This window comes from Phodopus roborovskii, unplaced genomic scaffold (genome assembly GCF_943737965.1).
Source record: "Phodopus roborovskii unplaced genomic scaffold, PHOROB, whole genome shotgun sequence".
Classification (NCBI taxonomy): Eukaryota; Metazoa; Chordata; class Mammalia; order Rodentia; family Cricetidae; genus Phodopus; species Phodopus roborovskii.
In genome coordinates, this window is record NW_026126636.1 from 15,692,998 (window position 1) to 15,705,260 (window position 12,263).

General features: G+C 52.5%; 1 protein-coding gene across 1 annotated transcript; it reads left to right on the plus strand.

Annotated features, from left to right (window-relative positions):
• Nucleotides 1-220: 220 nt before the first annotated feature.
• Tmc4 (transmembrane channel like 4) lies at nucleotides 221-12,047 on the plus strand. Its single transcript, XM_051207743.1, has 15 exons — nucleotides 221-295; nucleotides 1,020-1,218; nucleotides 2,699-2,844; nucleotides 3,035-3,267; nucleotides 3,388-3,509; nucleotides 5,617-5,764; nucleotides 6,249-6,416; nucleotides 6,625-6,788; nucleotides 7,488-7,614; nucleotides 7,869-7,966; nucleotides 10,373-10,556; nucleotides 10,858-10,988; nucleotides 11,081-11,236; nucleotides 11,623-11,701; nucleotides 11,801-12,047. Exons 1-15 carry the CDS (start codon nucleotides 226-228, stop codon nucleotides 11,870-11,872), a joined length of 2,097 nt encoding a protein of 698 aa, XP_051063700.1. The 5' UTR covers nucleotides 221-225; the 3' UTR covers nucleotides 11,873-12,047.
• Nucleotides 12,048-12,263: the final 216 nt, after the last annotated feature.

Below are 12,263 nucleotides of genomic sequence, written 5' to 3' on the forward strand. Positions count from 1 at the left end.
CCCCGCTGCCGTGAAATTCTGCAATCTTAAAGGCTGTGAGGACTTCAACTCCCAGGACACCTTTTAAAGCAGAGGCCTGGCTCTATAGGAAGTGTACCGCAGTCACCTCAGGCCCCTAGTGGCCAGGTACATCCCCGCCTCAGGCCCCTCCCTCACCCTGGACAGTCCCCGCCCTGGGGGCCTCTAGAGACGGAAACAGCAGGTGCAAAGAGTCCATCTACAAACATGGACGAGTGTCCCAGGGAAGCCTGGGGCCAGTCCAGGGACTGGTTTAGCTCCCGGAAGTCAAGAACAGGTAGGAATGAGTCCTGAGAAGTCAGGTCCATCCACCAGGGAAAGAAGGAGCTGGGTTCCTGAAACAGCAGGAGATTTCAGAAACTCAGAAACCCTGAAGAGGAGCCTGGCAGATACCTAGAGTGTTGGAGGAGAGAGTCGGGCCCCAGTATCAGGCACAGGAAGGGCCGAGGTTCCAAACTCCGCAGTAAGGAAACAGGAAGTTGAAGTTCGGGCTCACACTTCATGTGGGAGAGATCTGGGGGGGGGGGTCACACTTGGGAACCTTAGTGGGAGAGTCTAGGGGTGTGGATGTCTGAGCCTGAGGTTTTGAAACGGTATGAGGAAGGCCAGAGCCTGGTCCTCTGGGGAAGAGGGATAAGAGATAGGACCTTGAATCCCCAGGTTGAGGGAGAAAAGATGGAATCTATAGTCCTGAGAGAAGAGAACCTGAATCTAGCTAGACTCCCGGGTCCAAGGGAGCTGGACTGAGACCTGGGGTCCTAGATCTGAAGGAAGAGGCTGGGGACTGCTCTCCTTAGTCTGAGGGAGGGAGGCAGAGGCCTGGACTCCTCGGTCTGAGGGAGGAGGCTGGCCTTGGGCTCCTGTATCTGAGAGAGGAAGGAGGCTGGGGCCTGGACTCATCAGTCTGAGGGAAGAGGGCTTTGCCTGGATTCTGGGTCTGAGGGAAAAGGATTGTAGCCTAGACTCTGCTTGTCTGCCGATCCTTCTGTTTCCGCGGCCAGGCCCATCACTGGCCTCTGTGCTGAATGACCTCCCAAGCGCTGCCACTCTTCGATACCGTGGCCCTGGTGTGCTCCCCTGGGGGACACATGAGGATGAGGATGGAGCAAGGAATCTTCCGGCCCTTGCAGAAACCGCCCAAATGGAATCTCAACCTCCCCGGGAACTTCCCTGGCCTATGCAGGCAAGGCGGGAACACAGGTGAGGGCCTCTTCTCTGACGCCTCCTTCTCACAAGTAACTTCCTGGTTTCAGCAGCTTCTTTTCTTTATTGCCTTGCCACTAATGAGGCTAAGGTTTGCCCTGGCTTGTTCTGAACTTTGTGTTAGAGAATCAGGAAGACTTGTTGTTGGTTTTCAAGGTGTAGCCTTGAACTGTCCTGGAACTTGCTCTATAGACCAGGCTGGTCTCACAGAGATCAGCTTACCTCTGCCTCCTGAGTACTGGGATTAAAGGCATGCGCCTCCACTGCAGGCTGAGAATCAGGAAGACTTAATCATTCATCTTTCTTTTTTAAAATTAATTTAGAAGCAATCTTACTTTGCATATAAATCCCAGTTCCCTCTCCCTCCCATCCTCTCACACTCCCCACCAACCCCCCCTCATCCCACCCCACATCCACTCCCCAGGGAGGGAGGGTAGGACCTTCCATGGGGGATCATCAAAGTCTGTCACATCATTTGGGTCAGGACCTAGGTCCTCCCTGTGTATCTAGGCTGAGAGAGTGTCCCCTCCCTCCATAGGGAACGGGCTCCCAAAGTCCATTAAATACTGGTTCCACTGTCACAGGTCCCATAGACTGCCCAGGCCTCCTAACTGGCACCCACATTCAGAGGGCTTGGTTTGGTCCAATGCTGGCTCTCCGGCTTTACATTATACAACTTTTGTGTTTTGGTTTTGTTTTGTTTTGTTTTGTTTATTTTAAACAGGGTTTCTCTGTAGCTTTGGAGCCTGCCCTGGAACTCACTCTGTAGACCAGGCTGGCCTCGAACTCGCAGAGATCTGCCTGCCTCTGCCTCCCAAGTGCTGGGTTCAAAGGCGTGCGCCGCCACCGCCTGGCCTTGTTCTTTCTTCTTCACATTTTGGTGAGTGTGCCCCTTATGGCATGTGCCTGGCTGTCTGTGGAGTTCCAAGGACAGATGGCAGCAGTCAGTTCTTCCCCTCTACCCTGTGGGTCTCAGGGATCAGACACAAGTTTTGAGTTGGTCACAATTGCCCTTGGTTGCTGAGCTGGTTGCACCAGCCATTTTGTCTGGTCTTGTTGAGGCAGGGTCTCACTGTAACCCAGGCTGGCCTGAAATCACTATTCACCCCAAGCTGACCTGGAGCTTGCACTAGTCCCTCTCCAAGGGGACTTCAAGCATGCACGGTGCACCACACCTGACCCCTTGCTTTCCTTTCAAAGGCATGCCACTCACGGGCCAGCCCAGCCTGTCCTGGGTCTCTCAGTCCCCCTGCCTCAGCCTCACTACTGGTGGGATCGCGAGGGTACACCACCGTACGTGCATGCTTCTGCTGATATTTTGTGCCCGGCTTCCTACACACAGAGTACATTTGTTTTAATTGCTACAGAGCATTCCACTCCGTGGATGCAGTGCACCACAATCGCTGTCTCCGTCTCTGGCTGGTTCCCACTCGGCAGTTTCCAAGCCCTTCATTCTCTGACTCTCCTTTCTTTCCAGGAAGAGCCAGGCTAGGGAGCAGGTGGCCTCTGGCTCTGGATCTAAGGCTGCCCAGTGGACCCGGCAGCTTTCCAGGACCAAGGGGAAAATGAAAGAAGGCTTTCAAACTATACAGCCCTGGACATGGACGCTGAAGAAGATTGGGGGTGTGGCCCGCTTTAAAGGATGAGGGCTGGGGCCTGGACCGCTGGGGTCTGAGGAAGGAAGGCTGGGGTCTGATGGACCAGACTGAGGAGCGGAGGATGGGGTGGAGACTACCCCTGGGCCTTAGGGAAGAGGGCTGGGGGCCAGGACCCAGTCTGGACTGTCCTGAGATCTCAATGCTGCCCCCTGCAGGCCAGTTTGGAGCAGGCACTGAGTCGTACTTCTCCCTGCTGCGCTTTCTGCTCTTTCTCAACCTGGTGGCATCTGTGATTGAAGTCTGCATGAAGCTGATCCCCGCCTGGGTGGAAGGGGCTCCTCCAGGTCCCCCTAGCCCTAACATCTCCTCACCCTGTGGTTTCTATACCCCTCACACTCAGGGCCTGGTCACCTTCCCCACTCAGCTCTTCAACTTGCTCTCCGGAGAGGTAGGTGCCACAGTCCCTGGCTTCCTCAATGGCCTACGGGGCCAGGTCACCCAGCTCCCTGATCCTTGCCTCCACCCAGCCCCACAGTGACCCTTGCCCTGCCTCTCCCTCCATCCCCAGGGTTTCCTAGAATGGTCCCCTCTGTTCTATGGGTTCTACCCGCCCCGATCGATCCTGGCCGTCACCTACCTGTGCTCCGTCTTTGTCATCGGCCTCATCTACTTGCTGTTCATCCTACACCGGTTAGTGACACCCACATCCTGACTCTGATAGGAAGGGGAATCTGGAGGTGGTATAGAAGCACCCTCCTCCCCCCAGGGGTCATTTCCTCAGCATTGATATCTACTGCAAAGCCAGGTATGCAGGCTCAAGCTGGCAGTCTCCCGTCACTTGAGGCAGGATGCTTATTTTGAGTTCAAGGTCAGCCTGGACTACAGAGTAAGTTGAAGGCCATCCTGAGCTACACAGAAAGATCCTGTCTGCCTGCCTAAGTATGTGGTCCCACTCCTTTAATCCAAGCACTACAGAGACAGAGGCAGGCAGGAACTCTGAGGCCAGTGTGGTCTACAGACTGAGTCCCAGGACAGCCAGGGCTACATAGATTCTGTCTCTAAAAAAGGAAGAGACAGGCAGACGGGAAGGAAGGAAGGGAGGAAGGGAGGAAGGAGAGAGCAGCTTATCTAGTGGTACCCTTAGGCAGGACATTTAGACCCAGAAGTGCTGGCCACTACAAGAAATGGCCATGGACCAGCTGGTGGTGGCACCCCACCTCTAATCCCAGCACTTGGGAGGCAGAGGCAGGTGGATTTCTGTGAGTTCAAGGCCAGCCTGTTCTACAGAGTGAGTTCCCAGATGGCCAAAGCTACATAGAGAAACCCTGTCTTAAAAAAACAAACAAACAAAACAAAACAAAACAAGATACAGAGGCTGAGGAGATGGTTTGAGGGATAAAGTGTTTGTAGCAGAAGTCCAAAGGTGGAGATTTGGACCCCCCAAAACCCACAGAAGAGTTGAGTGTGTCAGCAACACATATCTGTAGCCCCCAGCACCGGGAGTTGGGGAAGGCAGCAGAGATAGGAGGATCCCAGGGGCTCACTGGCCAGCCAGGCGAGACTTCACCTGGAAAAAACAAAACGCAGGGTGATAGACACCTGGCATACACACACACACACAGACACGTATAAGTGTACCCATATATTCATGCATACACCACATGCATGCACACACATATTCCCAAGTGCACCCCTACACTCGTGCATACACTAAACTTACACACACACACACACATTCCCTAGTATTTGTATGTGTTGCTGGAAGTTCTTTCCTAGACAGGACCTGCCGCCCTCCTCAGCCCCAAATACGCACACAAAGACTTACTTTAATTATAAATTTGTTGGCTGGTGTCTTGGACTTCTTACTGGTTAGCTCTGTCTTAATTATTAACCCGTTTCTACTAATCTATGTATTTCCACGTGGTCTTGGCTTCCTGGACAGTGCCTGGACCTGTTGTTACTCCTCTATGGTCTACATGTCAACTCTCTCGGAGGCCTCTCTGCCTACTTTTCCCAGAATTCTCCCATACACTCATGCATACACCGCATACACACACTGATTCCCACGTGCACCTAAACAGACACACACAGCTTCCCAGCTGGTTTGCCGGGAAGATGCTCAAATCTTGGGAGCTGGGAGAAGCTCTGTGACAGTTTTCTTTAAATACAGGGATTCCTTCTTATTTGCATAAAAATGATGCGCCCCCTGCAGGTTCAAATAGAGAGAATAGAATCTCTACAGATGCAGAGATCATGTGGGAACACTCCCTAGCTGTTCAGGGGAGTGAGGAGGAGCTAGTGAAGATAGACATGGTCTCTTTAGCCAGTTCTATTTTTCTCTGCTTTTTGTTGTCATCCTTTCTTCTTACTCAGTCTCTCACCCCCCCCCCCAAAAAAAAAAACTTGTCTTAACGGGCAGGTTGAGGCAGTTACCCTGTTACCTTGCATACCCGTTGGCTGGTCAGGTGAACTCACTATGCAGCCAGGCTGGTCCTGGAACATACCATGCAGCCAGGATTGTAGACATCCTCCTGACTCAGCTTCCTTTGTGCTGGGATTAGAAGCGCAATCCTCCTGGCTAGCTTGCCTTTCCTCTGGAGACCTGACAGCCTCTCCTAGGTTCTTCTGTCGCTTTTGGGATATCTGCTTCCCAGGATCTGTCTCAGCCTTCGGTTCCAAAGACGTTGTGTTTCCCTCCGGCGCCGGCAGATGGCACCTGATCACAGGTCTTTCAGTTGGTTACGGTGCCCCCACGGACACTCTTAACAAGCCCCATTCTCCTGGTCTCTTCTCTCAGTTCGGTGTCTGGGTTGAAGGAGACGCTGTTGGCCGAGTCAGAGGTTCTGACCAGCTACAGCCACCGGGTGTTCTCAGCTTGGAATTTTGGGCTCTGCGGAGAAGCGCACGTGCGGCTGCGCCAGCGCGTCATTTTGCATGATCTGCAGGTGCGCTCGGGGAGGCGGGGCTACAACTAGTTGTGGCCCAGACAAGATAAGGAGGGGCAGGGCATTGCTAAGAGACAGAGCGAGCTAAGGGGAAGCCACACTAGAAATGCCTGGCATGGAGGGGACTAGAGACTGGTCCAAAGCGAAATAGGAGCGTGACTTAAAAAAAAAAAAAAAAAAAAAAAAAAAAAAAATGTGCAGTGGCTCAATCTCAAAGGAGTGGATCCTGTGATTCTTGGTCCAACAGGGGAAGGATGGGCCTTGGACAAAAGATGGAAACTTAAAGGGATGAGGTTTGGGGTTCCGGGATAGACTTAGGAAGGGTGGACCGGGCTGCGGATCGTCAGTGGAGCAAGAACTAGATGGTCCCATGGACATCCCGGGAGGGTATGGATAAAAGGAGAGGGCTATATCGGTCCCATCTGAAGTAGAGCCAGGCCTGGAGGGATGGATCCCCAACAGCAGGCATTCCTGTTGGCCTCAGGTGGAGCTGGAGGAAGCCGTGATCAGGCGCCGTGCTGCTGAGCAGACCCTGGGCCAGCGAGCCAAAGTGTGGTCGCTGAGGGCTGTGCTCAACCTGCTGATCCTTGCGCTCCTGGGAGCGGCCTTCTATGGCATCTTCTGGGCCACAGGATTCACCGTGACGCTGCAGGTGCCGAGGGTCTTGGAGAAGTGGCCTAGGGTTCTGGAACTCAACATTTCCTGTGGGAGAGAACTGAGGTCTAGAACTCCTGGGATCTTAGGAGACTTGGGAAAGGGGAGGTGTTGGACCTGTGATTTTAGGGTCCTTTAAGGCAAAAAAGAGGCCAGGGGCGGACAGACTTTCAGCTTGCTTCTTTCCTTGTTCCACACCCCCTCAGGAGACATCCTTCGTCCAACAAAGCCCCATACTCAAGCTTCTGGTGGATTATCTTCCATCCATTTTCATCTCCGTGTTCAACTTGGTGCTGCCTCCCGTGTTCAAGTTCATTGCCTCATTAGAGGGCTACACTCGAAGCCGCCAGATCGTCTTGATCCTGCTTCGGTTCTGGACTCCTGGGATGGGCTGGGAGCTCTGGGAGAAGGGAGAAAGGAACAGGCAGAGAGAGGGTCTCTGGGTCTACAAATAAGGCAGAGAAGTGTGGGCCGGTGAGATGGCTCAGAGGATGAAGGGGCTTGCTGTGCATGTCTGGTGACATGAGTTCATCCCCAAAGTGAACGAAAGGCAGGAGGAGGGAGTCAAATGCACAAAATTGTCCCCTGATCTCACACAAGCACAATGGCATGGACATGCATTCAAGCTCTCGCACGCACGCACGCGCGCGTACACACACACACACACACACACACACACACACACACACAGAGTTTTGTTTTTAAGATAAAGGAGCTGGAAACACGGCTCAGTAGTTAAGAGCATTTACTGCTCTTGGTGAGGACAGGGAGTTGGTTCCCAGCACCCACATCAGAGAGCTCACAACTGTCTGAATATCCAGGTCCAGGGGATCAGAATCCATCTTCTGGTCCACTAGCATGCCTGTGAGAGAGAGAGAGACACGGAAGCCCCATGCATGTGAGATCCAGGGAGTTCTGGACCCAAATCCTGACACTGAAACACAGTTCCTTCCTTTGTGCAAAGGGGGGTGGGTGGGTGGGGGAGATCTCGAGCATGTACGCAGAAGGAGGGAACCGCATGGCCTGAGGTGCATCAGTGTGAGGCCTCTCCTCCGCCTCCATCTTGCAGGACGATGTTTCTGCGTCTGGCCTCCCTGGTGCTCCTCCTGTTGTCTTTGTGGAATCAGATCACGTGCGGGGGAAACATGGAGGCAGAAGGATGCAAGGCCTGTGGCTACAATTACAGAGAACTTCCGGTGAGATGGCAGTGCTGTGGGGGGGGGTGGCATTCTTGGGCTTTAGAGGTAGGACAGACACCATTGGAGCTGGGAGCGTCCTCCCTTGGCTCTGGAGGAAGCTGTACATCGCACGAGTGTTTATAAAACGCTGAAGCCCCCACCCGCGCCGTTAGAGAGTGTGTTGTTTTCCTATGCTTGCCGGCAATTTGGGGCCTCAGCTGCTTGAGCCTCCACGTCAGAGGGTCCGGTCTACCAGTTTCTTCCTTCTTCAGTGCTGGGAGACCCGTCTGGGCCAGGAGATGTACAAACTTGTGATCTTTGACCTGCTGATGGGCCTGTTGGTCATGCTGTTGGTCCAGTTTCCTAGGAAGTAAGTGTCCTGCCTCCCCTCTCCCCCCCCCAGCCCTGTCCTACTGGAGCAGCCCCCACCCCCATGGGACAGCTGTCAACTATTCTCCCTATTTTCATTTTGACTGGAGTCTTTACACGGGCAAGGCAGTTTGTCTCTGACTTAGATAGTCTAGCCCTCTTTATTATTTCGTTTGCCACATTTATTTGTTGCTATGCACGTGTGTTTGTGTGAGCATACGCTCTGTGCTTGTGTGCGGCCCTGCATGTCTTCCTCTGGCACGCTCTCTGCCTGTTTCTTTGAGGCAGGTCTCTCTCTCTCTCCCTGAACCTGGGACTCAACGTTTTCTTAGCTAGGCAGGAAGTCAGCAAGCCCAGGCAATTTTCCTCTCTCTGCCCCTCTCAGTGCTGGGGTTACAGCAGGCATACATACCACGATGCCTGGCTTGTTAAGTGAGTTCTGGGGTCTTAACTCTAACTCTGGTTCTCATGATTGTCCAGAAAATGCTTTGTACGTGTGTCGTCGTGTGTGTGTGTGTGTGTGTGTGTGTGTGTGTGTGTGTGTCCCAAGACAGGGTTTCTCTGTAGCTTTGGAGCCTGTCCTGGAATTCACTCTGTAGCCTCGAACTCACAAATATCTGCCTGTCTCTGCCAACCGAGTGCTGGGTTCAAAGGCGTGTGCCACCACCGCCCGGCTTGTATGTGTCTATTTTAAAGATGCATTCATTTTAGTTATATTGTGGAGTGCTGGGGTAGGGTGTGGGTTTGTGTGTGTGAATACAGGTGCCACTGGGAGCCGGAAAAGAGTGTGCCATCCATTGGAGCTGCAGTTACAAATGTTTGTGAGCCACTTGATGCAGGTGGTGGGAATTGAACTCTGGTCCTCTGGAAGAAGAGTCTCCTGGAATTATATATATTAGGCTGGCCCTGAACTCACAGAGACCCATTTCCCTCTGCCTTGAAAATGTCAAGAATAAAGGCGTGCGCCACCACACCTGGCTCAGTTTAGGTCCTTAACCACTGAATTCTCTCTCTCTCTCTCTCTCTCTCTCTCTCTATATATATATATATATATATATATATATATATGAATGAATGAAACAAGCTATTTTACAATCAACCCCAGTTCCTGAACTCTCCCGTTCTCCCCTGTTCCCCCTATCAACACCCATCCCATCCCCTTTCTGCTCCCCAGGGAAGGTGAGGCCTTCCATGTGGAGTCTTCAAAGTCTGCCATATCATTTGGAGCAGGGCCCAGGCCCTCCCCATGTGTCTAGGCTGAGGGAGTGTCCTTCTATGTGGAGTGGGCTCCCAAAGTCCATTCGTATACTAGGGGTAAATACTGATCCACTACCAGAGGCCCCATAGACTGCCCAGTTCTCCAAACACCACATTCAGGGAATCTGGGTTGGTCCTATCCTGGTTTCCTAGCTATCAGACTGGAATCCATGAGATCCCCCCCTGTTCAGGTCAGCAGTTAATGTGGGTTTCTCCAGAGTGGTCTTGACCCCTTTGTTCATCACTCCTCCCTGTCTACAACTGGATTCCAAGAGTTCGGCTCAGTGTTTAGGTGTGAGTGTCTGCTTCTGCTTCCATCAGTTACTAGATGAAGGCTCTAGGATGGCAGATAAGGTAGTCATCAGTCTCATTATGAGGGAAGAGCATTTAAGGTAGCCTCTCCACTATTGCTTAGATTCTTAGTTGGTGTCATCCTTGTGGATCTCTGGGCGTTTCTCTAGTGCCAGATTTCTCTTTAAACCTGTAGTGGCTCCCTCTACTATGGCATCTCTTTTCTTGCTCTCTATTTTTTCCCTCACTCAATCTTCCTGCTCCACCATGGCCTCCTTTCTCCATAACTCCCTCTCCCCCCCCACCCCCATGCTCCCAATTTGCTCAGGAGATCTTATCCCTTTCCCCTTCTCCAGGGGACCATGTATGTCTTTCTGAGGGTCCTCCTTGTTTCCTAGCTTTTCTGGCGGTGTGGATTGTAGGCTGGGGATGAATCCTTTGTTCTATGTCTAAAAGCCATACATGAGTGAGTACCCAACATGTTTGTCTTTTTGTGATTGGGTTACCTCACTCAGGATGGTTTCTTCCAATTCCACCCATTTGCCAGCAAATTTCACCATTCCATTCTGAACCGTCTCTTTCATCCCCCTTTTTAGTTTCCTCAGACACTGACTGTAGCTTAGGCTGGCCTGGGGCTCTGATTACCCGTCTAGGCATCTCTTTTTTGATTACTTCTGTCTGACTGCACTCCTATTCTCTTGGCCTTTTAGGCTATGCAACTTTGAAATCAGGTTCTGGAACATAGATCACAGACCTTAAAAGTCCAGCCCCTCACAATCCTTTACAAAATAATGGGCCGATGGTAAGGTTGGGAAGGCCAAGCACCTGCAGGCCTCTGACATCCCGCCCTGCCCTTCAGGATACTCTGTGGCCTCTGTCCTGGGGCACTGGGTCGTCTGGCAGGGACTCTGGAGTTCCAGGTTCCTGATGAGGTGCTGGGGCTCATCTACGCTCAGACGGTGGTCTGGGTGGGAAGCTTTTTCTGCCCTTTACTACCTTTGATCAACACCGCCAAGTTCCTGATACTTTTCTGTCTGAAGAAGGTGAGGCTGAGGACCGTCCTGGAGTCTGAGCTGATGGGTGTTGGGGACTGTACTTCTGGGCTAGGGAAAGGATGATGCCAGGGCCACTGTAGACTGCACCCAGCAGGAGGGAGGAGGGCGCTGGAAGTCAGTCCTGGGTCCAGAGATAGTCTTCCCTTTAGGGCTGAGCAACAGGTGGCTTAGATAAGATAATCTGGGTCCTGCCTCAAAGGAAGCCAAAACTTCCAAGATGGGAAAAGAGGAAAATCAAAGGATTGAGTCTTGGGTCTTAAAGCTCCATTTCCTGACCTCTCCCCGCCAGATAACACTCTTCTCCATCTACTCACCGGCCTCCGGCACCTTCCGGGCTTCCATGGCAAATTTGTTTTTCCCCCTGGTGCTTCTTCTGGGTCTGGCGATCTCTGCTGTGCCGGTGCTTTACAGTATCTTCCTGTAAGTACAAGAGCCACCTGTTTCCAGCTGCGTGGACACGGGCTCCTCACCCTGGCCCAACGTCATTGAGCCCAGTGTGTCTCTGCCTGCAGGATCCCACCTTCTAAGCTGTGCGGCCCATTCCAAGGGAAGTTGTCCATTTGGGACCACATCCCTGAGTCCATTGAAAGCCTCCCTCAGATTGCCCAGAACTTTCTCTACTTCCTGGGGACCCAGGCTTTTGCCGTACCCCTTCTGATCCTCTCTTGGTGAGTGGTTCCAGATTTTGTGGTCAGTTTGGATGTGATATGTGGTTTAGTGTTTGAAAAAAGGGGGGTGGGAGGTGGGGGCTGGACATCTGAGTGTTAAGAGGGGGGTTGCTGCCTGGGTATCTATGTGGGATGGAAGAGAACAGGGGTCTACATAGATCTGGGTTGGGGGTCCGGACTCCTGAGTCTAAGGGAGGAGGGCAGAGGTGTGGACTCCTGGATCTGAGGCAAGAGAAAATGGAAAACTGGCCCTTGGAGTCTCAAGAGGGTTTTGAGGGTCGTGATCCTGGTTTCTAAGGAGCCATATGATGAGTGTGTGTGTGTGTGTGTGTGTGTGTGTGTGTGTGTGTCTTTTCTGGAATGACTTTCATTCCTGTCTCCCTTAGCATCCTGATGGTGTATTCAGTAGCCCTGGCTAACTCTTACGGACGCCTCATTTCTGAGCTCAAACGCCAGATAGAGACGGTGAGCCAGGGTGGTTCCCCGGCAAGGGCTCCCTGAGAACATGGGAAGGGCATGGGTGAAGAGAAGGAGTGCCTCACTTCCACCCCTTTTTGCCCTCAGGAAGTGAAGAATAAAGTCTTTCTAGCCCAGCGAGCTGTGGCTCTGAGCTCAGCGAACGGAGGAGCTATCTGACAAGTCTTGTTGGAAATGCCGTCCCACCTTCAGCCCCTCAGACCCATTACACACCTCAGTATATGGTACCTTCTCGTCTCTAGGATCGAGTGCTACGCCCTCCACCACCACGTGCCACATTCTCAGTTGAACCGTATTAATAAACAACAGCCGGAGTCGCTATGCATTTTGAAAATGGTCCTGAAGCAGCGGACAGGGTGTTGGGTTGTGCCTGGGAGAAGGGCTAGCTAGGCAGACCCGGCATCATCAGCCTCATAGAGCAGCGTCCGGGGTGGAGCAGGTCAGGTTGTAAACATTTACGATTGGCTGCGGTGGAGAGCTTCTTAGCCAATCACCTCCAAACAAGGTCATGAGTGGGCGTAGCAACTGGCCCAGAACCAATGCGCAGGCA